This window comes from Micromonas pusilla (assembly GCF_000151265.4).
Source record: "Micromonas pusilla CCMP1545 genomic scaffold MICPUCscaffold_6, whole genome shotgun sequence".
NCBI classification, from domain to species: domain Eukaryota; kingdom Viridiplantae; phylum Chlorophyta; class Mamiellophyceae; order Mamiellales; family Mamiellaceae; genus Micromonas; species Micromonas pusilla.
Genome location: NW_003315887.1, coordinates 1,171,195 through 1,194,558, shown reverse-complemented (window position 1 = coordinate 1,194,558; position 23,364 = coordinate 1,171,195). Strand labels below are relative to the sequence as shown.

Below are 23,364 nucleotides of genomic sequence, written 5' to 3'. Positions count from 1 at the left end.
CTTATAGTAGACTACTCGCAGGTTGTCTCCTTCTTCTTCTTCATCATCATCTTCATCATCATCGGTGCGCACACTGGTTCCCATACGACCCCGTCAGCGTGGTGAACGCCGATCCTTAAGGACTTCGCCAGTCTTCACTTCTTTCTTCTCGCTCCTCGTGATGATTTACGATCATCGACGCGCGGCATCGCAGGCCCTGCGATATATACTCACTTCCCCTCGAGCTCGCGGAACCGTCTCTCGAGCGGATCCTCCAGCTCCGTCGCCGACCCGCTCGCGGCGTCGTACGCGTCGCCGTCGCTCGCGAACTTCCTCGCCGCCTCCGCCGCGTTCGTCTCCGCCGCCGCCGCCATCTGATCCCTCAGGATCCCCTCCAACCGCTTCGCCTGCGTCGCGAGCGTCTCCACGGACCCCTGCACGCGATTCACGCGCTCCAACGCGGAACGCGCGCGATCCTTCGCGTCCTCTAAGCTCCCCAGCGTCTTCTTGCGCGCGGTGAGAAATCGCCGCGCGTCGTCGTCCGCGCCCGCAGCCACCGCCTCCGACGCTCTCTCGTACAGCTCGATCGCTTCTCTGTCCAGCGCGCTCGCTTCCTCCAGCGCGAGCGCGTACGACTCCTTCGCCGTCGCGAGCGCCTCCTCCGCGTCGCGCAGCGACTCCGCGCAGTTCGTCACCGCGTCGAGGAGCTCCCGCGTGATGCCGCGCTTGAGGAGCGCGGCTTCCTCTTGCTTCGCGCGCCGCTTGTCCGCGCCGAGGTTGGCGCCGAAGTTGGCGCCGAGGATCGCGCCGAACGGGCCGAGGAGGAGGCCGCCGAGGACGGCGCCGCCGACGCCGCCTTTCACCGCGTCGTCCACGTCGAGGGGAAGCTTCGGGCGCTTCCCCTTGCCTCCGAACGCCGCGCGAACGACGATCGTGGTCGCGCGCGACGACGACGACGACGACGAAGATGGGGGCGCGACGCGAGACGGCGACGGGGACGAGGAAGACGACGACGACGCGGCGCGCGACGACGACGTAGGTCCGCGGCCCGCGAGGAGCGCGCGGCAGAGCGGCGAGCGCGTCGTCGAGATGGCGTGCGACATGACGCGACGCGCGTCGAGGAGTGCGTCGTCTCGCGACGAGGATGATCGTTAAAAATCTTTCGGCGACACGAGAGCGAGAACCGATAAGACGTCCGCCACTCCCCTCGCGCGCGCGCCGAGAGGAAGAACGCGTCGCGTCGATGTCCGCGACCCACGCCGCGCTCGCGGCGCGTCGCGCCGTCGTCCCCGCGCGCGCGTCCGCGTCGCGTCGCGCGCGGCGCGTCTCCTCGCGACGCGGACGCGCGACGACCACGACGACGCGCGCGGCGGTGACGGAGCCCGCGACGAAGATCACGTTCGAGGACGCGCTCCCGAGCGCGGTGAAAGACGGCGCCTCGCTGACGTGCGTCGGCGCCGGCGTGCGCGAGAAGAAGATCGCGATCATCAACGTCAAGGTGTACGCCGTCGCGCTGTACGTCGACGCGGACGCGTGCAAAGCGGCGCTGACGACCGGCGCGACGCCGCTCGACGGCGCGTTCGATAAGACGCTCGCGATCGAGCTCGCGCGCGACGTCGGCGGCGAGACGTTCTGGGACGCGCTCGAGGACGCGGTGACGCCGCGGATTCGCAGGATCGCGACGGACATGGCGACGAAGGAGGACGAGGACGGGAACTTCATGGCGACCGTCGCGGAGGCTGCGGAGGTGGCGGAGGAGGCGGCGATGGACGGCGCGGAGAGTCTCAAGGGTCTCTTCGCGGGCGAGAACCTGAAGAAGGGGACGCGCGTGACCATCGCGTGGCGCCCGAACGCGTCGGACGGCGGCGACGTCCTGTGCGTGAGCGTCGGCGGCGGTAAGAGCATCGCGAGCGCGAGCGAAGAGCTCGCGCTCGCGCTGTTCGACGTCTACCTGGGCGACGACCCGGTCAGCGACGCCGCGTTCAACGCCTTCACGAAGGGCGTCGCGAAGCTCGTCGCGCCGTTTTAATATTTTTAATATTTTTAAATCCTTCTTCGGCGCGCGCGGCGTCCAGTCCGACGCCGCCCTCCCTATCGCATCGCATCGTTCGTTCACTACGCGCGCCCTACAGTACGTCGCCCATCCTCTCCTCTCACGCGGAGACTTCGGGCTCTTCGTCCTCTTCTTTCGTCTCCGCGTCGTCTCCTCCTCCTCCTCCGCCGCCGCCGCCGCCGCCGCCGCTCGCCGCTCCTCTCTTCGCCGGCTCGACGAGCGAAAACGCCGACTCGTCCGCGCGCGTCCCCGTCGCCGCGCACGTCGTCAGCCACTCGATCGACACCGCGTGCGCGCCGCTCCTCTCCGCCCATCGCACCTTATCCGTCCGCCCTTCGCCCGCGTGCGCGACGACGTGCGTGGTGACGCCCTCGCGCGCCGTCGCGCTGACGGTCGTTCCATACAAGCGAACGTCGGGGTGGAGTTGAAAGGCGTCAGTTGGAGTTGAAAGGCGTCGAGGTCGGGGATTGAAAGCGAGGGGTGGGCGCAGAGAAACGCCGGGCAAAGTCCTTAAGGATCGGCGTTCACCACGCGAACGGGGTCGTATGGGGACCAGTGTATAGAACGCGCCTGACTTCCGCGCCGAGAGACGTCGCGAGCAACCACAGCGGATGTCGCTCCGGTCTCGGCTCTGAGACGGAGACGACGCGCGAGAACGTCAGCCGCGCGCCGAGCAGCGGGCCATCCCCCGGCACCGTCAGCAGCGCGCGCACGTCGCGCGCGTCCAACACGTCCCTCGCGTCGTCGTCGCTGACGACTTTCCAGTGCCTCTTCGGCGTCGGCGTCGGCGTCGGCGCGGCGTCCGACAAAATCGCCGCTTTTGTGTCCGACAAAATCGCCGCTTTCGTGTCCGACGCCTCCATCGTCGCGTCCGACGATGTTCCCGCGGCGGCGGTGCCGCGGAAAAACGCCGCGTGCGCCGTCGCGATCACCCTCAGGACGTCCCTCAGCTGCTCCCTGTCGCCGTTCGCGCCTTCGTCCTTCCACGCGCGCTCGAGGACGCTCCGCCCGGGCTGTCGGAACCCCGCGGCGCTCTGCGGGAAGAAGTGATACCGATCGATTCGGATCAAGTTCGCGAGGTTGTGCGGCCAGACGCGGTCGGTGTCGTCGACGATCAGGACGCTGCCCTCGGCGCCCAACACGATGTCCAGGTCTTTCGTCCTCGAGCACGTCGAGTCGCTGTTCGCGATGACGCGCCCGTTGAACAGCTCGCCGGTCGGGTCCAGGATCTTCGCCATCTCTCGCGCGTAGTTTTTGTCTCCCATCGTGTACACGTACAGTTGGCACATCGCGGACGCGGCGCGGAGAAACTCGCGCGCGCGCGGTCGCAGCTTGGTGAACATGCAGAGAGGCCGCAGGCAGCGCAGCTCCGCCAGCGGCGGCGACGTTCCGGGGTACGTCTCGGGCGTCGCGTCGCCGTCGTCTGCCTCCCTCTCCTCTTTCTCATCTTTCTCTTCGTTCGCATCTTTCGCATCTTTCTCCTCTTTCTCCTCGTTCGCATCTTTCTCCTCTTTCTCCTCCGTCGCCGTCGCTTTCTCCTTCTCTTCCTCCCCGGGCGGCGGCGGCGGCGGGAGAAGCGCGTCGCGCGCGGCGGCGGCGACGGCGGCGTCGTCGCCGCCCTTCTCTCGACACTCCCACGCGGCGATGACGCGATGTAACCCGTCGTGCTGCTCCTGCGTGAGCTCGCTGAAGCGCGCGCTGTTCAGCAGCGTGTGGTCCAAGTCGAGGACGAGGAGGAGCTTCCCGGACGTGAGGACTCTGCGCTTCTCCTCGCGCTTCGCCTTTTCGAGCTCGCTCGCGGAGAGCTCGAGGCCCTCGTGGATGTATCGCATCGACGTGCTCTTGTCTCCGCCTCCCGCGCCGCCGCCGCCGCCGCTCGCGTCGTCGTCGCCCTTCTCTCTGCGCTTCCCGCACCGGACGCAGATGTCGAACATGAACGCGGGGTGGGGAGGGCACGCGTCGTCGACGTCGTCGTCGTTCGTTTTCGCGTCCTCCCGCGTCGCGATCGACGACGACGGCGCGTCCCCGGTCCTCGCGCGCTTCGCGTCGCCGCCGTCGTCGCCGTCGTTCGCCATCGTCGCCTCCAGCTCCGCGGCGAAGTCGTCGTCGGAGTCGTCCGAGCTCCCGCTGGACGACATCGCGCGCGGGGAGGGGGGAGGCGCCCGGCGCGACTGGCCTTCATTCAGATCAGCAGGCGGGTGCTTCGCATTTCGAACAGAACCTCGGCTCGCGGGCGGAAAAAATACGTTTTCCGACTCACTGCAATTGCCCATACGCGCGCCATGTACAACATTTGCGTACTCGTACGCCACGCGATTTTCCGACTCCGGGCCGCGTGCAGAACGAAGAGACGCCCCCCCCCCCCCCGCGCTCCGTCCATCTCTCGCGGCGCCCGCCACGATGAAGACGTCGACGCGCTTCGCGCTCGTCCTCCTCGCGCTCCTCGCGCTCATCTTCGCGCCCGCGGCCGCGCGCGCCGCGGACGCCGCGGTCGAACCCGCGACGACGCGACCGCCCGCGGACGCGCGCGCCCCGCGCCCGCTCGCGAAGCTTTGCGAATCATGCGAGGCGTTCGTCGAGAACGGCGAGGCGTTCCTCAACGACCCGGCGACGCAGGAGAAGTTCCAGGCGTACGCCGTGAAGGCGTGCGAGACCGCGGGGAAAGATAAGAACATGGTGCGCGCTCGAACCCGCGCCCGTCGCGCGCCGAGCGGCTCAGATCCGCCGCGCGTCTTCTTCGGGGCGCAATTAATTAAATGAGAACATCAGTCACGCCGTCGGAGCTGACGTCCCCCCCCGATCCCGATCCCGATCCCGATCTCTCCAGTGCGAACAACTCATCGCGTCAGGGATCCAGTCCGCGACGCAATTCATCAACGACAACGTCACGCCCCAATCCGCGTGCGACGTCGCCGGTTTCTGCGCGCGTCACGACGCGTCCAAGGCGACGACGCCGAAGGATCCGTCGCGAATGTCGCGGTTTCTCTCGCGCGCCGTCGTCGCGCCTGCGCCGCCGCGGCCGGGGCCCGGCGCGGACTGCCTCAAGTGCAAGTTCGCGGTCGAGTCGCTGCACGCCGCAGTGTCCTCCCCGGACGCGATCACGCAGCTCATCGCGCAGGCGGACGATCTGTGCGACAAGTACGCGGCGCAGTTTGAGCTCGACGCCGAGTGCGAGGCGGCGGTTGAGAAGTACGGGCCGTCGGCGCTGACCAAGGCGCGTTGCGATCTCTCTCTCTCCACCGCACTGGTCCCCATACGACCGCGTTCGCGCGGTGCACGCCGTTTCTTAAGGACTTTCTCTCCCGGCGTTTCTCTCCGCCCACCCCACGCTTTCAACGCCCGACCTCGTCGCCTTTCGACTCCGCTTCTGACGCCTTTCGACTCCGCCCCGACGTCGCTTTGAACGATGGAACGACGACCCGAAGGCGTCGGCGGTGCTCGCGGACCCCGCGCGCGTGTGCGCGGAGCTCGAGATGTGCCCCGCGGAGAACCCCGCTGCGTCCGCCGCGAGGGCGAACCCTCTCAAGCCCGGCCGCGGCGGCGAGCTCGGCGAAGAACAACCCGGCGGGTTCAAGATTAAAGCGCTCGGGGATAAGTTCAAAGGCGCGCTCGGCGAAGCGAGAGCCAAGCTGATGAAGAAGGGCGGCCCCGAGCGGATGACGCGCTCGGTGTTGAAGAGCAGCGTCGCGCGGCGGAACAAGGCGAAGGCGGAGCGCGAGAAGACATCCTTGGGGGCGAAGAGACGATGAGCGAGAGATGAGAAGAAAGAAACGCATGGAGTGTGTGCGTTTTTTTATGTGTGAGTACCTTGTACGACGACTGCTACGACCAAACAGACATCAATCTTCTCAGCCGCGCGACGAGATCGAGATCCAGTGCGAGATCTCGCAGACGGCACGGCAGTGCTTTATCGTCCGTCCGTCTCGTCGTCTCCCGCGCATTCGTCCGTCGCGCGCCGTCGCCCTCGTAGCATGATCGCCTCCGTCGCGACCGCGTGCTCGCGCCCCGCCGCGTGCTCTCTCTCCACCACCCGCGTCGTCGCCGCGCGCCGTCGCGTCGCCTCCTCCTCTCGTCGTCGAGCGTCGTCGTCCGTCAAGATGGCGTCGTCGTCCCAGTCCTCCTCCGACGGGGTGATGCCTTCGATCATCATCGGAGGCGGCCGCGTCGGCCAAGCGCTGTTCGACATGGGCGTGGACGGCGACGTCATCGTGAAGCGCGGCGACGCGTTCCCTTCCTCGCCCGCGACCGGGCCCATCTACGTCTGCACGCGGAACGACGCGCTCCAGGGCGTCGTCGACGCCACCCCGGAGGCGCGACGGAAAGATCTCGTCTTTCTGCAGAACGGCATGCTCCAACCGTGGCTCGACGCGCGCGGCCTCGGCGGCAACACGCAGGCGCTCGTCTACTTCGCCGTCGCGAAGATGAACGAGAAGCCCACGGACGGGATCACGGACGCGAACCCGGAGGGGCTCACCGCGGCGAACGGCGAGTGGGCGGACGCGTTCGCCGCGAGGCTGCGATCGGGCGGTCTGAGATGCCACGTGCTGGACGACGACGCGTTCAGGGCGTCGATGTTCGAAAAGCTCATCTGGATCTGTGCGTTCATGGGCGTCGGCGCGGCGCACCCCGGCGCCACCGTGGGCGACGTCGAGAGCGCGCACAAGGAGGAGGTGGAGGCGCTCATCGCGGAGCTCGTCGCCGGGAGCGAGAGCGCCAAGGGGGTGCGATTCGCGGAGGGGACGATCCCGAGGCTCGCCGCGTACGCGCGCGCGGTGTCGCACTTTCCGACGGCGGTGAAGGAGTTCGAGTGGAGGAACGGGTTCTTCTGCGGGATCAGCGAGAGGGAGCTGGCCGCGGGGCGGTTGGATCCGTTCCCGACGCACACGGCGCTGATGAAGCAAGTCGGCGCGCTGGAGTGACGTGTACGAGCAGAGCTAGTCGCGGCGCGCCGCCGTGCGTAAATACACTAAGGTTACTCGTATCGAATCTTCCGAAACGATACGGCTCGCGCAGAGAGCCAAATCCCTAAGAGAGTGTTAGTTCCGCCCGCGCGTCGTCACGTCCCGCGCCGCGCCGCTCGTCCGTCGTCATGTCCTCGCTCCTCGCGCCGACGGCTCGCCCGTCGTTCCTTGCGCTGCGTCCCGCGCGCGCGTCGAACATCTCCCGCGCGCGCGTCGTCGCGTGCCGCGCGTCGCGCGTCGACGTCGAAAACGACGACGCGTCGAGATCGCGATCCATCATGGGGCGTCGCGCGTCGCTCGCGTCAATCGCGCTCGCGTCATCAATCGCGCTCGCCCCCCCCCTCGCCCCGATCGCCCGCGCCGCCTCCGATCCGGCCGCGCTCACGGACTACGTCACCGACACGAAGGACATGATCGCGAGGCAGCGCTCGCTCCTGCGCGTCGGCGACGGCGACCTGGACGCCTACGTCGCGAAAGCGGACGCGTACTTCGCGGGCTACAAGGCGCGTCTATACACTGGTTCCCATACGACCGCGTCCGCGTGGTGAACGCCGATCCTTAAGGACTTTTGCCGGCGCGTCTCTCCGCCCACCCCTCGCGTTCAATCCCCGACCTCGACGCCTTTCAACTCCAACTGACGCCTATGAACTCTACCCCGACATCGCTTTGTATGGAATGGCCCTAAGTGGGACCACCCGGGGCACACCAACTCGTTCGCGGCGCTCATGAACACGGACACGATCATCCGCGACAACGCGGCGTACCTCGCGAGCGCGGGACAGGCGCGTTCTGTTATCACACCGACTGGTTCCCATACGACCGCGTCGGCGCGGTGAACGCCGTCTCTTGAGGACTTTCGGGTCCCGGCGCGTCTCTCCGCCCACCGCGCCTCGCTTTCATCCCCGACGCGCCTCGACGCCTTTCGACTCCGCTTCTGACGCACCCCTGAACTCCACCCCGACTTCTTCGCTTCGTGTGGAACGAACCGCCCTCAGAGCTGGAGCCCTGACACGGTCCCGGACGGCAAGAGCAGCAAGGGGCGGATGCTGGAGGGGTACCTGCAAAACGCGGAGCGTTGCGTCGTCAAAGAGGGCTACGGCGCGTTCAATGAGATGGACGCGGAGACGAGGAAGGAGTGGAAGGCGATCTCGTGCACGCAAGGGCTCGTGTCTCCGGCGGATCCGATGTGATGAGACGCGATGCGAGCGAGCGAGTGGCGTGATGTGTGTGGCCCTAGCTAGGGTGTCGTGAGCGAGAAGCCTGCCTCTCTACGACGGTGTGTATAATTCATAATCACCCTCGACCGAAGACGCCGCGGCGCGGCGGCGGCGGCGGCGGCGACGACGCGTCCTCCTCCTCCTCCTCCTCTTCGCCCCCCGCCAGCCCTAAGAGCTTCCACGCCGCGTCCGCGACCTCCCGCAACGGCGGCCGCGCGCCCCCGCCGTCGTCGCCTTTCGACATCGCCGCGACGCGCGCGCGATCGTCCCCGAACGTCGGCAACCGCACGTCGAAACGCGTCGCCAGCTGTCGCAACCCGACGGCGACGGCGACGCCCGCGAAAATTCTCGCGCTGAGGGTCGAGGGTCCGCGCGAAGCGACGTCCGTCGTCGGGGTGGAGGAGGTCGGGGGGCGTCAGGTGGGTGGAGTCGCGAGGCTCGCGGTGCGCGTGTCGAGATTGAAAGCGAGCGGCGGGGGGGAGAGACACGCCACACAGCCGGGATCCAAAAGTCCTCGAGGAACGGCACGCGCCGCGCGAACGGGGTCGTACGGGGACCGGTGTGATAATTTAGTCTAATAGGACGCGCCTCACGGATGCGGCCGTCGCGCGCACGAGCACGTACGCGCTCGCCCCGCCCAGCGCGGCGCTGGCGTAGATGTCCGTGTACGAGTGCAGTATGCGCACCGGTCGCGACATGAGGACGTCGCGGATGACGCCTCCGAAGGTCGCGGTGAACATCCCGCACGCGATCACTGCGGGCAGAGGCACCCCCGCTCGTATGCCTGCGCGGACGAGACGAGTGAACGTAACGGACGGTCAGCGACCGTTCGAGCAGCGAGTGTCGTCTCGAGCACAACGAACGCGACGCGCCGCGCGATCGAGTGCGTATCGTATGGGGATCAGTCTCGAGCGTAGCGTCTCGTCTCACCGTTTTGCGCGCCGATGACGCAAAACGCGCCAACGCCGATCGCGTCCCACGCCTCCACCCACCAGTCGCTCTCGTCCACGCCGAACTCCCTCCGCAGCGTCGGCCACGACAGAAAAGTTAACACTCCGGTGCCGAGACATATCCACAGGTACTCGATCTCTTCCATCCAGAACGCGCGCCGGCCGCGGCCGAGGAGCAGATCGCGCACGGTGCCGCCTCCGACGGCAGTGATGGTCCCGACGACGACGCACCCGAGGAGATCCATGCCTCTCGCCGCCGCCGCGAGCGTGCCCGTCATCGCGAACGAGGCGGTGCCGAAGTAGTCGAGGAAGCGGAGCGTGCCGGGGATGGAGAGCTCGGGGTATCGCGGCATGCCGTCGATCTCGGGTTCCGGGTTGAGCTGACGATGACGAGGAGGAGGTTCCGGTGGTTCCGACGTTTTCCGCGTTTTCGACGACGACGACGCGCGCGGCTTGTCGTGGCTCCGATGCGTCACGACGGGACGCGGGCCGCCGCGCGCGCCGCCGCTCGAGGACAGATGCCGCGAGAAGACGGACGCGCCGCGCGCGGTGAGAGGCGGCTGCAGCCGCGTCAAGAGCGACGACGACGCGACCGTCGCGGTCTCGGCGCCCCTCCGTCCGAACGACGACGACGACGACGCGGCGAGATGACGCGCGAGGAGCGCGTCGCGCGACGCGTCCGCGAACGCGCGCGACGCCGCGTCCGACGCGACGCGCGCGGTGGAAGCAGACGCCGAAGACGTCGACGCCGCGGAGGCGACGAGCGCCGCCGCGACGCGTCGAAGCATCGTGACGCGTCCCGTCGCGGCGCGACCGTCGATATGGCGCGTCGTCGCGGCGCGACCGTCGATATGGCGCGTCGTCGCGGCGCGTCGGGGGACGGACCTCTCGGAGGTCACGCGGCGGACTGAGTGAGGGCCATCCAATCAAAAAAAAGTTCACCGGTCAGTTGAAAGGGAGAGCGATTAAATGTTGAAACCGAGCGGTGGGTGAAAAACTTTTGATAGAACGCACCTGACGCTCGCGGGCGGGGGGAACTCCAGAGCCGTGGAGGGAAAGGATGAAAAAAACGGTCTTCCGACGTCACAGCGCGAGTCGCGCGACGGCCGCGGAGTCGCACCTCACGTCCTCCACCCCCCGCGCGCGTCCTATCCGCGCGCGTCGAACGCCGCGCGCGCGTCGCACCCGCCGCACCGCGCGCTCGATACCCCCCCCCCGAGCGGCGACGCGTCGCGTCTCGTCCGCGAGAAATAAATCGATTTCTTCTCGGATGAGCCTCGTCTCGCCGGAGGGGGCGTCGCCGCCGGAGCGGCCGCGATGGAAAGAGGCGACCGCCGCGGACGGCCGCGCGTATTACTACCACAAGGACACGAAGGAGACGGTCTGGACGATCCCGGACGAGCTGCGCGCGTACCGCGAGGCGAAGCGCGCGAGGAAGGCGGCAGCCGCGACGGACGCTGACGCCGAGATCGAGGGACGCGGCAGCCCGACGCCGATACCGGAGCGGCTCGTCGCCCCCGCGGCGCCGCCGACGCCGGTCAGCGCGACGATGAAGATCTCCCCGAGCGGCGATAACGTCCGCGTGGACATCGCGTCCGACGGCGAGATCGAGGAGGAGGACGGCGTCGCGACGACGGAGGTGGACGACGAGGCGAAGACGAAGACGAAGACGGTCGCGGCGGAGGCGAAGGAGGAGGAGTCGTTGACCGAAACCGCCGGGGAGGACGAATCGGAATCTAAATCTACGTCGGCGCCGCCGCCGCCGCCGGAGCCGGAGCCGGAGCCGACGAAGCCGAAAGCGGCGGCGCCGCCGAAAGCGGCGAGCCCGGTGAGGGCGACGATGAAAATCTCCCCGAGCGGAGACAACGTCCGGCTCGACGTCGGTCTTCTCGAGCCGGCGCCGGAGCCGGCGAGCCCGGTGAGGGCGACGATGACGATCTCGCCGAGCGGAGACAACGTCCGCGTCGACGTCGGCGTGGACGACGTCGGGAAGGAAGGCGAGCCCGAGAAACCCGCGGCGGCGGCGAAGGAGACAAAAGTAAAGGAAAAGGAAGTCGCGGTCGCGAGACCGACCACGGCCGCCGCGAAGCCCGAGGCTAAGAAGAGCGCGGCGGCGGCGGCGGCGGAGGCGAAGCCGACGACGCGGTCGAGCGTCGCGGCGGCGGCGTCGAAGCGCGCGTCCGCGTCGTCGTCGTCGTCGAATAAAAGAGAAAACGAAACACCGGGGACCGCGGCTGCCGCGGGGGTGTACGGCGCGCGCGTCTGGAAGAAGTCGAGCGCGCGCGCGAGCGCCGGAGAGACGCCGTGGAACGACGAGTTCGCCTCCGCGGCGGCGACGGCGGCGGCGCGGCGAACGCGCGCGAGCACCGGGGGCATCCGAACCGCGACGACGTCGGCGACGACGACGACGGCGAGCAAGCCGCGGCCGCCGGGACCGCCAGGGGGCAAGAAGAAGCCGCCGCCCGCGGCCTCGTCCGCGCCCTCGACCGTCGCGCCGCTGACGCGCGGAGGCGTCTCGAGCGATGAGCCCTCCTCGCGCGAATCGCGATTCGGCGCGACGAAACCCCGCGCGGACATCGCGCTCGCGGAGCCGGACTACGCGCTCGTCGGCGAGCTCCACAAGGGGTTTTTAATCTCCGACGCGAAGCCCGGGAAGTCGAAGGAAGACCTCGCGCGCGAGAAGGGCGGCCCGAGGGTGATGTTCAGCTCGAACCCGAAGTACCGCGGAAAGAGCGCTGACGGGCACTACTTCTCCGGTCCGGACATGAACGCCGCGAAGCCGGCGTCGATGCTCAAGAGCGTCGGGGGGTCGAATAAAGACGGTGGCGACGCGAAGAAGATCGCCACCGGCGCGGACGGGAAGAAGCTCTCGAAGAAGAAGCAGGAGGAGCTCGCGCGCGCGCGGCTGCAGAGACAGAGGGATTTAGAGGCGCGCAAAACCGCGGCGAAGGAAGCGGCCATCGCGAAAGATTCCATCGTCACGTCCGAGATGGAGTTCTACCGGGAGATCGTCGGCAAGATGGCGACGCGGTACAACAGCGTCGTGAACGATAAGATCCGAATCGAAAAAGAGCTGGCGCAGCTGCAGATCGACTTCGCCGCGCAGGAGCTGAAGAACCAGACGCTCGCGGACGACGGGCGGAGTTACCGCGGCGGCGGCGGCGCGATTCAGGTGCGTTCTATACAAAAGTTTTTCACCCACCGCTCGGTTTCAACATTTGATCGCGTCCCCTTTCAACTGACCGATGAACTATTTTTGTATGGAATGGCCCTCAGAGCGTCGAGCTCCCTCCCGAGGCGCTCGGGGACGCGGACGAGTCCGGCCCGGCGTCCGCGCTCACCGTCGACGCGCTCGAACGTCGGATAGAGGAGTCGAACCGAGCCGCGGACGAGGAGGAGTTCCGCACGCTCAACTACGGGCACATCATCATACGCCTTCGCGAGGAGGACCCGACGTCGGAGAAGCGGCGAGCGAATCCGCACGCGACGCTGAAAACGTCCGCCCCGAAGGCGTTAGCCGCGTCCGCCCGTAACGCGTCGCAGCGCAGAAAGGACGACGTCATCGAAGCGACGCAGCACTTGACGTGGACAGACCCGATCGTGCACGAGATGGAGCGGTTCGATAAGGACATGACGTCGGACATGACGTCGCGCCGAGCGCGGCTGGCGACGCTGTTAAACGAGCGGCGGCGAGCCGAAGAGATGCTCGCGCGGACCGCGGCGTCGCTGAAGGAGAAGCGCGAGAACTGGCAAGAGCAGCTGACGCTGTTGCGGAGCCGCCTGCTCGCGTCGAGGGCGCAAGACAAGGCGATGAACGACCGCCAGAAGGCGTTCAAGGAGCAGCTCGTGAAGATTAAGCGACAGGCGGAGGAGGAGGCGTATTCGAAAGCCTCGGGAGGGGCGCCGAAGGGCATGCGCGGCGCGAAGGGCACGCACGCGAAGAGTTTCCTTCAGATGCTGAAGTCGTCGTCCATCGCGTTAGAAGAAGAGCGGATGGAGGACGCGCTGCGACGGATCCAGGCGGTGACGCCGGACATGGAGCCGGACGATCTCGTCGCGACGTTTATCAACCGCCGAGAAGAGATCGAGAGCGTTCGAAACGAGTCCGTCGCGGTGCAGTCGCATCACGACTACCTCGTGGCGAGGCACAAAGAGCTGCTCGAGGAGCTCGCGAAAGAGAAAGAAGACGCGATCACGAGCGCGGATTCGGCGGGGGGGAAGAACATCGATAAGCAGCTGTTCGCCGCGCGCAGCGGCGAGGCGAAGCTCGAGAGCGGGCAATACCGCGAGGAGAAGCGCACGCGCATCAACAAGCTCACCGCCGACGCGTCGGAGAAACAGATGAACGAAGCTTCCGCCGCGGTGTATAACCTGCTGCAGACGACGCTGCTGTTCAGCGATCGTCTCGACAAGGTGGACCCAGGGGTGTGGACGCGGATGACGCCGCGGATCGACGAGTCGTCCAGGAACGCGTCCGCGGCGTCATTCTCCGCCTCGGACGGCAAAAAGCCGCTGGAAAACCCGGCCATCTCGCGCGCGAAGCAGGGCGCCAAGACGAAACTCAGCGCGGTGAAATCGATCGCGAGCTTGAAACGGATAATCTCCGTGCGCAGGAGCGCGTCGCCGACGCCGTCCGAGGACGACGGCGAATTCAAGGCGGCGAGGGAGGCGGCCAAGGCGGAGGCGGCGGCGAAAAAAGCCGCGGAGGAAAAAAAGAACGCGGGAAAAGACCGCATGCGTCGCACGCGATCGAACCAGTCGATCGCGTCGAGCGAGGACGACGACGCGAACGTCGACGCGGTGAACCGCGACGCGCGTCTGTACATCGACTCCCTCGTCGCGTTCTTCGACGTCATCGACCGCGGGAACGTCATCGCCGCGGCGGATTTGCACAAGGCGAAGGTGCAGGCGCGCGCGCGAAAGTTTGGCCGTAGAGTATCGCAGGTCGATCCCATCTTGATGAAAGCGCTCGCGGACGCCGACGCCGAGGACGACGACGACGGCGACGGAGACGAGAACGCCGTCAACGCGAACGCGCCGTCGTCCGCGAAGAAGAAGAAGAGCCCGCTGAACGACCCGTTTAACGTTCGCGTCGTGGAAAACGTCGACGCGGATTCGGAAGAGGCGGCGATCGAGGTGGAGGAAGTCCTCGAGGAGATCCACGAGACCCCGAAGGAGAGAGACGGGATGAAGATCGTCAGCATCGCGGAGCTTCGGAAGCGGAAGAAGAAGCCGAAGCCCGGGGAGACGGACGAGGAGGAGTTATGGGCGAGGGAACAGGAGAAGAGGCTGATGAGCGCGAGGAAGTCAAAGCCCGCCGCCGCCAAGGCGTGAGCGACGGGGGAGGGGGGGTATCGCGATGCGTGAGGAAGGCGCAGGGTTCAGGGTTTAGGGTTTGACGTGTACGTGCGAAGTAGTCGTTCGTTCGTGACGTATCCCGCTATCGTTCGCCGCCGCCGTCTGTCCGTTCGTCGTCGTCGTTCCGATGAGATGAGATGCCGTTTCGCCCGCCGTCGCCGTCACCGCGTGACGTTCGAGAACGTCGTCCCCCCCACGTACCCCCCCTGCATGCTCCTCCTCACGTTCTGCTCGAACTGCCTCGGCGACTCCGTCATCTCCTTCGCGGCTTCCTTGTTCAGCGGATCGTCCGGGTTCGGATCGCTGAACAAAAACGTCAGTCCGTACACGCACGACGAGACGGAAAGCACCGGTTTCCAATCCTCGCGCAGGATGTTCAGACACACGTTTCCGTCGTGGTCCAAGTTCGGGTGATACACCTTCGCGAGGCACTTCACCTTGGGCGGCTCGTGCGGGTACGTCCCCGGCACCGCGAAGCTGAAGCGGAAGACGCCGCCGCGGTAAAACCCGTCCTCGGGGCGGATCGTGACGATAAAGTCGAGGAGCTTGTCCTTGCCGTCTGGGAAATCGACGGAGATGGACGGCGACAGCGTGAGCTCGCTGATGTCCTTCGCGAGGCGCATCTCACCCGGGGAGCGCTTCGGGCCGCCCTGGCCGGAGGCGCCCGCGGCGGCTTTCGCCTTCGCGTCCTTCTCTTGTTGATCCTGTGGGAGGGAGGGAGGGAGGGAGGGAGGGGGCGGGAGGAGGAGGGTGAGCGGATCGACGAACACGGACGACGACGACGACGACGACGACGAAGGAAAGTCAAATTCGTTCGCGCGCGAGATCCGAGGGTCCGTCCGTCTCTCGTCGACGCCGCGCGGAGTCGGGGGGGGGAGTGTCGCGCGCCTTGACGGAGAAGAGCTTGATCATGACGCCCGCGTCGTCGTCGTCGTCGTCGCCGCCGCTGCGAGTTCGGTCGTGCGCGTCGCCGGCGGGGCGCGCGACGGGAACTGCGTGCGAGACGCGTCGTCGTCGCTGCGGTGAGTCACCGCGCTTCGAACTTGGCCCGAGATCTCGCGCCGCGCCGCGCGCCGTGAGCCACTCCCGGGCGGATATCTTCCTCTCGCGTCGTCACACCGCCACGCCGCGCGAACGCCTCGCACGATGGCGACCATGACCTCTCTCGCGTCCATCTCCTCCCGCGTCGCGACGCTCAAGGCGCCGCGCGCGTCCAAGCGCGCGGTCGTCGCGACCGCGACGCGCGCGGACGCGAACAACGAGGCGCGTCCTCCCGCCCGATCGCGTTTTATCTCGTCACCGACACCGCCGCGCGCGGAAAACCGCTCATCCCCGCGCGTCGCGGCGCCTCCGTCCCGCCCGCCATCGCGTCGTCTCCCATCCTTCGCGACCGCCACGCGCCGACGCGCTAAACCCTAAACCCTAAACCACAGTCCCGCTACGGCGCGTGCTGGCCCGGCCGCGCGGTCGTCCCCGAGGACGTGCCCGACCTCGGGAACGGCAACGTGAAAAAGATCTCGCTGCTCGGAAGCACAGGCTCCATCGGCACGCAGACGCTGGACATCGCGGAGGAGAACCCGGACAAGTTCGAGATCGTCGCGCTCAGCGCGGGGAAGAACCTCGACGTCCTCGCGGAGCAGATCATGAAGTTCAAGCCGAAGATGGTGAGCATCAGCGACGGCGCCGACGTCGCGCGACTCGAGTCGATGATCGCGGCGATGGACGGCGACAAGCCGGAGATTTTGTACGGGCCCGACGGCATGATCGAGGTCGCGCGGCATCCGGAGGTGGACAGTACCGTGACCGGGATCGTCGGCTGCGCGGGACTGCCGCCCACGGTCGCCGCGATCGAGGCGGGGAAGAACATCTGCCTCGCGAACAAGGAGACGCTCATCGCGGGCGGGCCGGCGATCGGTGCGTTCTATTTATCACGCCGGTCCCCGTTCGCGCGGTGAACGCCGTTCCTTAAGGACTTACTTCATCTCCCGGCGCATCTCTCCACCCACCCCTCGCTGCTTTCACTCATCCCGACACACCTCGATGCCTTTCAACTCCGCTTCTGACGCCTTTCAACTCCGCCTTTCAACGTCGCGCGGTGCAGTCCCTCTCGCGGTCAAGCACGGCGTCAAGATTTTACCCGCGGACTCGGAGCACTCCGCGATCTTCCAGTGCATCCAAGGCTTACCCGAGGGCGCGCTCCGAAGGATCATCCTGACCGCGTCCGGAGGCGCGTTCCGCGACGTCGAACTCTCGGAGATGCGCGAGTACGCGAAGAACGACCCGGGTTTCTTGCAGAAGAAGGCGACGACGCATCCCAACTGGGACATGGGCGCGAAGATCACGTGCGACTCCGCGACACTGATGAATAAAGCCCTGGAGGTGATCGAGGCGCACTACCTGTACGGAACCTCGTACGACGACATCGACGTCGTCATTCACCCGCAGTCGATCATTCACAGCATGGTCGAGACGAGCGACTCGAGCGTCCTCGCGCAGCTCGGCTGGCCGGACATGCGTCTGCCGATTCTCTACACCATGTCGTGGCCGCAACGAGTCCAGTGCTCGGAGACGACGTGGCCGCGTCTGGACTTCGTGAAGATGGGCGACCTCACGTTCAAGGCGCCGGACGTGGAGAAGTACCCGTCGTTGACGATGGGGTACGCCGCGGGCAGGGCGGGCGGGACGATGACCGGGGTGTTCTCCGCCGCGAACGAGCAGGCGGTGGCGATGTTCCTCGACAAGAAGATTGGATACTTTGACATCTACAACGTCATCGACAAAGCCATGGAGGCGCACAAGAACGAGCTCGTCCTCGACCCGAGCTTGGACGACATCGTGGCGTGCGATCTGTGGGCGCGGCAGCACGTGAAGGACACCGTGGGATCCGGCGTGTGCAAGGAGCTCGTCGCCGCGTGATGACGAAACGAAGAGAGATCGTCCGGCGGAGAGAGGCGGCGCGACGACGACGAGAGACTGGCGGAAGTCCTTAAGGAACGGCGTTCACCACGCGAACGCGGTCGTATGGGAACCAGTCACGACGGGGGAGAGACGGAGGAACGCGAGGAGGAGAGAGAGCTCCGGCGGCGTGCGTTCGTTGATTAACGGTGATCGTATTATCCGTGACCACGTCGTGACCAAACCGCCAAACCGCCAAACCGCCCGCGTCGGGCGTCACTCGTACCCTTCCGGAAGCGAGAACGGGAGCTTGAAGAAGTCCACGAGCTTCGCCTTTATCTGCGGCAGCGCGTTTTCGATCCCGTGTCCCATCCCGCCAACCTCCAGAAGCCGCCGCGTCCCCGACGTCTCCCCCGCGTTCTCCGTCGCGCCGCGTCGCATGTTCACTGCGTCATCAGTCGTAGGGGGGAGGGGAGCGATGTAGTGATTGCTCGATTGGTCAGCGCGTGATCAGATTTGATGACGGACGTGGAATATCGCGCGGCGCGGCGGGCGACTCGACGTCCTCGGGAAACGAAGCGAAAAAAACGCGGGAAGCGATCCCGGGGACTACTCACCGCTCGCGTCTCTCGTCCACGTCAGCGAGTGCTCCAACGGCACCGCCTGATCGTCGTACCCGTGCACGACGTACGCGTTGATGTTCGAAAGAAACGGATACGGCGAATGCGTTTCCAAATCCGCCTTAAACGCGTCCGTGAACGCGACGCCGGTCTCCTGAGGGTCGTTCCATACGAGCGAACGTCGGGGTGGAGTTGAAAGGCGTCAGTTGGAGTTGAAAGGCGCCGAGGGCGGGGATTGAAAGCGAGGGACCCTGGGCGGAGAGATGCGCCAGGAAAAGTCCTTAAGGATCGGCGTTCACCACGCCGACGCGGTCGTATGGGAACCAGTGTAAGGAGAACGCGCCTTCTCCAAGCCGTCGACGCAGTCCACCGGCTTGAACGTCGGCGCGAGGAGCATGACGCGGTCCACGACGCCCGCGTTCTCGGGGTAGCTCGCGTACAGCGCGGCGACGTACGCGCCGAGGCTGCTGCCTATCAGTCGCACCTTTCGCGGCGGCGACGTCGCGTTCGCGGCGGCGGACACGGCGACCGCGAGCCGCGCGACCGCGGTCGACACCGTGAAGTCCGCGGCGCCAGCTGTACCGCCGTCTTCGTCGTCCATCACCGTCAAGTCCGGGGCGACGAGGTCCACGTCCACCGCTCGCAGGACGTCGCGCAGGTACATGCACGCGAACGAGTCGTCCGGCGCGGACATGAGGTTGTGGCAGAAGACGTACGCGTACGCGTTCGGATCGCCGCCGTACGCGTCCTCGCGCGACGACGACGTCTCTTGTGATGACGCGGCGTCGTCTGATGAGGCGTCGTCGTCCGCGTCGTCGGACGAGGCCCGCGCCGACGCCGACGCCGCGCCCACCTCCTCCGAGAACGTGCCGGTGCCCGCGGTGGACGGGTCGCCGTACTTCCACCCTTTCGCGCGCGGGAAGTTCCCCGCCTTCCAGTTCGCGATCCAGTCGTCCGCGCTGTCGAACGCATTGCCGTCGCCGTCGCCGTCGCCGCTCGTCTTCGCGTCGTCCTCCTTCGACGCCGCGATCGTCCACTCGCGATCGATGCGCGGGCGTCTTCCTCGCGCGGCGGCGGCGGGCGCGACGCGCGGCGCTCGACGCGCCGCCGCCGCCGCCGCGACGCGCCGCGAAGACGCCGTCGCGGGGAGGACGGCGCCGCGCGCCGCGATCGTCGGCATCGTGCCGCACGCCATGGCGCGCGAGAGAGTGCGGAGAGCGCGGAAGCGCGCGCGAGCGCCGAGACGACGAATTTTGCCAGCTCGCCACGCTCAATCCAGACGTTTTTCACCCACCGCTCGGTTTCAATACACTGTGTTTGATCGCATCGCCTTTCAACTGATTGATGAAGAATCTGTATTTCCTGTGGGACGAGCTCGGCGCCCGGCGGACGCATCCGTCATTGTTCTCGGCGCGCCAGGGCGGCTCGAGGCGCGACCGTCGTCCGGTCCCCTCGCGCGCTCGCGACCTCGCACTCGCCCCGCGAGCGCGGACACAGCGCGCACGGCGCCGCGGCGCGAACCCGCCCGCCCCCGGCGCCGCCCGCCGCGACCGCCCTCGCGCGACTCGGTCGTCGCGGCGAGTGGGGGCCAATTTAGGAAAAAACAGCGAACGTCGGATCGATCGTCGACCGTCATGGCGGCTCCGCCGAGCGCCGCGGCGCCGTCGCACACGATGGTGATCGAGCACGTCGCGCCCGCGACGCGCTTGCTCGAGAAGCGACGGCAGATGCGGGAGGTTCAGGACGCGCTCGAGGCGACGAAGCGCGAGTTCGCGCTCAAAGAGGAAGGATTCAAGCGCCGAGAGGAAACCATCAAGAACAAAGACCTGGACCTCCAAGAGTCGCTCGTGCGGTTCAGCAAATTTCTTCAGGAGAACGACAGCAAACGCACGCGCGCGGAGCGCAAGGCGGCGGACGAGATCAAGATCCGTCTGCAGAAGGAGGTGGAGATCGAGGAGCTGACGCGCGCGCTCGCGGATCTGAAGACGCGGTCGGAGGACGCCGCGGAACGCCTCGCGAGAAACGTTCGATACAAAGAGTACCTCGAGTCGGTTATAAACGCGAGCCCGGAGTACGAGGAGATCCCGGAGATTCTGCTGCGGCACGAGACGCTCGCGGCGACGAACGCGGATCTCCTCGCGGAGGACAAGAGGCTCAGCGCGCGCGTCGAGAGCGAGAAGGCTGATCTGACGGCGTACTCGAAGAGAAAGCAAAACGAATCGTTGGGGCTCAACAACGAGATCGCGCGGCTGAAGATCGAGCTCGAACGCGCGTCGCTGCGCGCGGCGGACGCCGCGCGCGACCGCGACGTCGCGCTCGCCGTTGTGGGGCAGAAGACGCTCGACCACGGGCAAGTATGCATGGCGGCGGATAACATCTTCATTCGGTGTCGGAGGCGGAGCGCGGTGAAGTATCGCGCGCACACGGATCCGTTGGAGCAGTTGCACGTGGTCGGGGAGTTCGTGTCCGACATGTCCGAGGTCGTGAAGCTCAAGGACAAGCGCTGACCTGACGTGACGACGATTAGAAGAGTCTACTATCTTATAGCAACTTATTAGGAGTTTATGCGTTCGACGAACGCGCGCGCGACGGGTCTCAATAATATTGTCGCGATCGTTCGCGAACGAATTCGTTCCTCATCACATTCGTCTCCCGCGCCTCCGATTCTCCGCGCGTCGCTCCGCCCTCTCCCGCGCCTTCCTCTCCTCCTTGCTCTCCCTCATCCTTCGGTTCGCCTCCTCCTCGTCCGCGGTCGGCGTGAAGATCCACGGCAAGATCACCCACGCCCAGAGCGCGTACGTCGCGTACGCCGGCACGACGAGCGCGACGAGCCAGAGCCAATCGCTGACGAGCGCGGTCGAGACGAACAGGAACACCGCGACGTATATCACGTCGTGGTAGTACGACGTCGTCCCTCCGAGGGACAAGTCCGCGCCCGCGTCGACGAGGACGCCGTCGCGGTCGTACGTCGGCGCAGCGATGTGCGCGAGGGATCGGTAGCAGAACCACGCCGCGGCGGAGGTGACCGCGAAGAGGGCGTAGATTAGAAGATGCGCGGTCGCGCGGCGGAGGACGAGGCGCAGGAGGACGAAGAGGAGCGTCGAGCCGAGGAGCGCGCGGTGAAGGAGCTTCACGCGCGTCGCGTTCTCGTCCGCGCGTTTCTTGAGCTTCCCGCCGGCCATGACGACGACGCGCGGCGCGGAGGCGGAGTGTTCGAAGCGCGGCCGATTCTCGATCGATCCGATTTGCAAACGCGAACGTTCAGAAACTTTGTTTCGATGATGATATGATGATGAGTCAGAGCACGCCCGCGCGGAGCACGCGACACGCCGGAAGCGCGTCGCCCGCCGCGATGGCGTCCACCGCGCTCGCGACGCCGCGCGTCGCGCCGTCGACGCCGACGACGCCGCGCCGCTCGCGCCTCGACCGGCGGCGTCCGCGGCCGCGCTCGCGCGCGGTGACGCCGACGACGCGATCGCATCAGACGGCATCCTTTTCGTTATCCGCCTCGTCGTCGTCGTCGTCCGCGACGTCCGCGTCGCGCCGGCCGCGCCGACCGCCGCGACGCGCCCGCGACGCGCGCGCACCCGGCGCGGCGGCGTCCTCGGACCCGCCGCCGAGCGCGGGCGGCGGCGGCGGCGGCGGCGGCGGCGGCGTCCTCGCGCGGACGTCTTCGTCGTCGTCGTCGTCGTCCCTCACCGCGGACGAGCGACGGCTCCTCGTGCATCCCGCGCCTCCCTCCAGGACCGTGATCGTCGGCGGCGGCCCGACCGGCCTCGCGTCCGCGATCATGCTCGCGCGCCGCGGATGGACGAACGTGGAGGTGTGGGAGCGGCTGCCGCCGCCGCCGGGGAGCGACGCGAAGGCGTGGGGCGACCCGGAGCGATCGTACAACGTCGGCGTCAGCGGCCGCGGACAGATCGCTTTGGAGCGTCTCGGGTGCCTCGACAGAGTGCTCGCGCAGTGCAAGGAGGTGAAGGGGCGCATGGACTGGACCCCGGGCAACGCGACGCCGACGACGCGCGTCTCGGACAAGAAATACGCGACGCAGGTGATCCAGCGCGATCGATTGGTGTCGTGCCTTCTCGAAGAGATTCGCGAAAAATATTCAGCCGCGGTGCGCGTGCATCACGGCGTGTCGTGCGTGGACGTGAAGTGGCGCCCCGGCGGCGGCGCGGACCTCACGCGCGCGGCGACGAGCGACGCGAACGCGAACGCGTTCTCCGTCGCGGACGCGGACGCGGACGCGTGCGATCCGACGTCGTTGGAAGGGTGCGACGTCGACGACGCCGCGACGTCGCGCGCGGCGTCCGAGGCGAGGTCGTACGACGAAGAGATGCGAATGCCGCCGACGACGGTGAACGCGCAGTTCGTGATCGGCGCGGAGGGCGCGTCGCCGAGGAACGCGGTCATGCGCGCGATGGACGCGGACCGCGCGTGCGGGACGAAGATGGTGCGGTTCGAGGACACGAACCCGCGGGTGTACAAGACCGTGCCGGTGCGTCGCCTCGTCGCGCCCTTTCGCAAAATCTTTTCCGCTCGCTCGTTTTCGTTTTCTTCCAGACCGCCCTTCTCCGCTCTGCTCGCGTTCGAAAGCCAAAGCCTCGCTGTTTCTGACGCCGCCGTCCGTCCTTCCGTCATTCCGTCCTTCCTTCCTTCTCTCGCCACCACACGCGCCAGATCACCCTCCCCGCGGACTGGCGCACGGACTTGAACTACAGCGCGCGCACGAAGAACGGCGTCGCGCTCGAGTGCCTCCCCACGAAGGAGGGTTTGCTCGTCGGCATCCTGCTCGTGAAACCCGGCGACTCGGAGACGCTCGAGAAGCTCGAGAGCGTCGCGGGCTTGCGCGCGTACTTTAACGAAAACTTCCCGATGTTTACGGAGTTCGTGAGCGACGAAGACCTCGAGAGGATGGCGCGACGGCGGCTGTCCACGCTCCCGACGTTCGCCTACGCGGGCGGGGGAGAGGAGGCGTTGCACCGGACGACGCCGGAGTATCACCCGACGCACGGAGATTTGCTCGTGGAGGAAGACGCGTGGATGAACGAGCTCGGCGGCGCGGTCTTGATCGGTGCGTTCGCGTTTCTTTTCGCTTCGTTTCTTTTACTTTACTTTTCTTCGAACCTCGGCAAACGGTCCCGCGGCGAACGAACGGTTTCTTCGCGCGCGCGCGACTGGTGACGTCGCGCGACGCCTCCGTCCGACCCTTTTCATCGTCATCGTCTCATCGTCATCGCGCGCGTCTGTCCTCCGCAGGCGACTCGATCCACACGGTGAAGCCGTATTTCGGCCTGGGCGTCAACAGCGCGTTCGAGGACGTCGTCATCT

At 66.9% G+C, this 23,364-nt stretch overlaps 14 protein-coding genes across 14 annotated transcripts; 8 read left to right on the top strand and 6 right to left on the bottom strand.

The window, feature by feature from the left end:
• Window positions 1–209: 209 nt before the first annotated feature.
• On the bottom strand, window positions 210–1,082 carry MICPUCDRAFT_40399 (uncharacterized protein; the record flags this gene model as incomplete). The annotated part of the gene is made up of 1 exon (XM_003059302.1): window positions 210–1,082. The coding sequence occupies one exon, from the start codon at window positions 1,080–1,082 to the stop codon at window positions 210–212; it is 873 nt and encodes a 290-aa protein (XP_003059348.1).
• Window positions 1,083–1,222: 140 nt separating this feature from the next.
• On the top strand, window positions 1,223–2,008 carry MICPUCDRAFT_47616 (uncharacterized protein; the record flags this gene model as incomplete). Its single annotated transcript, XM_003059596.1, has 1 exon — window positions 1,223–2,008. One exon carries the CDS (start codon window positions 1,223–1,225, stop codon window positions 2,006–2,008), a length of 786 nt encoding a protein of 261 aa, XP_003059642.1.
• Window positions 2,009–2,958: 950 nt separating this feature from the next.
• On the bottom strand, window positions 2,959–3,366 carry MICPUCDRAFT_6677 (uncharacterized protein; the record flags this gene model as incomplete). Its single annotated transcript, XM_003059301.1, has 1 exon — window positions 2,959–3,366. A coding segment is annotated over one exon (408 nt), but the record flags the coding sequence as incomplete, so codon positions are not given.
• A 1,057-nt stretch (window positions 3,367–4,423) lies between these two features.
• MICPUCDRAFT_47615 (uncharacterized protein) lies at window positions 4,424–5,871 on the top strand. The gene is made up of 3 exons (XM_003059595.1): window positions 4,424–4,708; window positions 4,860–5,246; window positions 5,458–5,871. The coding sequence occupies exons 1-3, from the start codon at window positions 4,433–4,435 to the stop codon at window positions 5,779–5,781; spliced, it is 987 nt and encodes a 328-aa protein (XP_003059641.1). The 5' UTR covers window positions 4,424–4,432; the 3' UTR covers window positions 5,782–5,871.
• Window positions 5,872–6,129: 258 nt separating this feature from the next.
• MICPUCDRAFT_59134 (uncharacterized protein) lies at window positions 6,130–6,951 on the top strand (the record flags this gene model as incomplete). The annotated part of the gene is made up of 1 exon (XM_003059594.1): window positions 6,130–6,951. The coding sequence occupies one exon, from the start codon at window positions 6,130–6,132 to the stop codon at window positions 6,949–6,951; it is 822 nt and encodes a 273-aa protein (XP_003059640.1).
• A 170-nt stretch (window positions 6,952–7,121) lies between these two features.
• Window positions 7,122–7,541, top strand: MICPUCDRAFT_59133 (uncharacterized protein; the record flags this gene model as incomplete). Its single annotated transcript, XM_003059593.1, has 1 exon — window positions 7,122–7,541. One exon carries the CDS (start codon window positions 7,122–7,124, stop codon window positions 7,539–7,541), a length of 420 nt encoding a protein of 139 aa, XP_003059639.1.
• A 177-nt stretch (window positions 7,542–7,718) lies between these two features.
• Window positions 7,719–8,183, top strand: MICPUCDRAFT_59132 (uncharacterized protein; the record flags this gene model as incomplete). The annotated part of the gene is made up of 2 exons (XM_003059592.1): window positions 7,719–7,784; window positions 7,989–8,183. The coding sequence occupies 2 exons, from the start codon at window positions 7,719–7,721 to the stop codon at window positions 8,181–8,183; spliced, it is 261 nt and encodes an 86-aa protein (XP_003059638.1).
• Window positions 8,184–8,286: 103 nt separating this feature from the next.
• Window positions 8,287–9,948, bottom strand: MICPUCDRAFT_59131 (uncharacterized protein; the record flags this gene model as incomplete). The annotated part of the gene is made up of 3 exons (XM_003059300.1): window positions 8,287–8,563; window positions 8,835–8,994; window positions 9,141–9,948. 3 exons carry the CDS (start codon window positions 9,946–9,948, stop codon window positions 8,287–8,289), a joined length of 1,245 nt encoding a protein of 414 aa, XP_003059346.1.
• Window positions 9,949–10,430: 482 nt separating this feature from the next.
• MICPUCDRAFT_47614 (uncharacterized protein) lies at window positions 10,431–14,586 on the top strand (the record flags this gene model as incomplete). Its single annotated transcript, XM_003059591.1, has 2 exons — window positions 10,431–12,303; window positions 12,528–14,586. The coding sequence occupies 2 exons, from the start codon at window positions 10,431–10,433 to the stop codon at window positions 14,492–14,494; spliced, it is 3,840 nt and encodes a 1,279-aa protein (XP_003059637.1). The 3' UTR covers window positions 14,495–14,586.
• A 93-nt stretch (window positions 14,587–14,679) lies between these two features.
• On the bottom strand, window positions 14,680–15,141 carry MICPUCDRAFT_59129 (uncharacterized protein; the record flags this gene model as incomplete). Its single annotated transcript, XM_003059299.1, has 1 exon — window positions 14,680–15,141. The coding sequence occupies one exon, from the start codon at window positions 15,139–15,141 to the stop codon at window positions 14,680–14,682; it is 462 nt and encodes a 153-aa protein (XP_003059345.1).
• Window positions 15,142–15,664: 523 nt separating this feature from the next.
• MICPUCDRAFT_47613 (uncharacterized protein) lies at window positions 15,665–17,434 on the top strand (the record flags this gene model as incomplete). The annotated part of the gene is made up of 3 exons (XM_003059590.1): window positions 15,665–15,742; window positions 15,952–16,432; window positions 16,620–17,434. The coding sequence occupies 3 exons, from the start codon at window positions 15,665–15,667 to the stop codon at window positions 17,432–17,434; spliced, it is 1,374 nt and encodes a 457-aa protein (XP_003059636.1).
• A 255-nt stretch (window positions 17,435–17,689) lies between these two features.
• Window positions 17,690–19,228, bottom strand: MICPUCDRAFT_59126 (uncharacterized protein; the record flags this gene model as incomplete). The annotated part of the gene is made up of 2 exons (XM_003059298.1): window positions 17,690–17,859; window positions 18,358–19,228. 2 exons carry the CDS (start codon window positions 19,226–19,228, stop codon window positions 17,690–17,692), a joined length of 1,041 nt encoding a protein of 346 aa, XP_003059344.1.
• A 478-nt stretch (window positions 19,229–19,706) lies between these two features.
• On the top strand, window positions 19,707–20,540 carry MICPUCDRAFT_17675 (uncharacterized protein; the record flags this gene model as incomplete). Its single annotated transcript, XM_003059589.1, has 1 exon — window positions 19,707–20,540. The coding sequence occupies one exon, from the start codon at window positions 19,707–19,709 to the stop codon at window positions 20,538–20,540; it is 834 nt and encodes a 277-aa protein (XP_003059635.1).
• Window positions 20,541–20,672: 132 nt separating this feature from the next.
• Window positions 20,673–21,215, bottom strand: MICPUCDRAFT_59124 (uncharacterized protein; the record flags this gene model as incomplete). The annotated part of the gene is made up of 1 exon (XM_003059297.1): window positions 20,673–21,215. The coding sequence occupies one exon, from the start codon at window positions 21,213–21,215 to the stop codon at window positions 20,673–20,675; it is 543 nt and encodes a 180-aa protein (XP_003059343.1).
• Window positions 21,216–23,364: the final 2,149 nt, after the last annotated feature.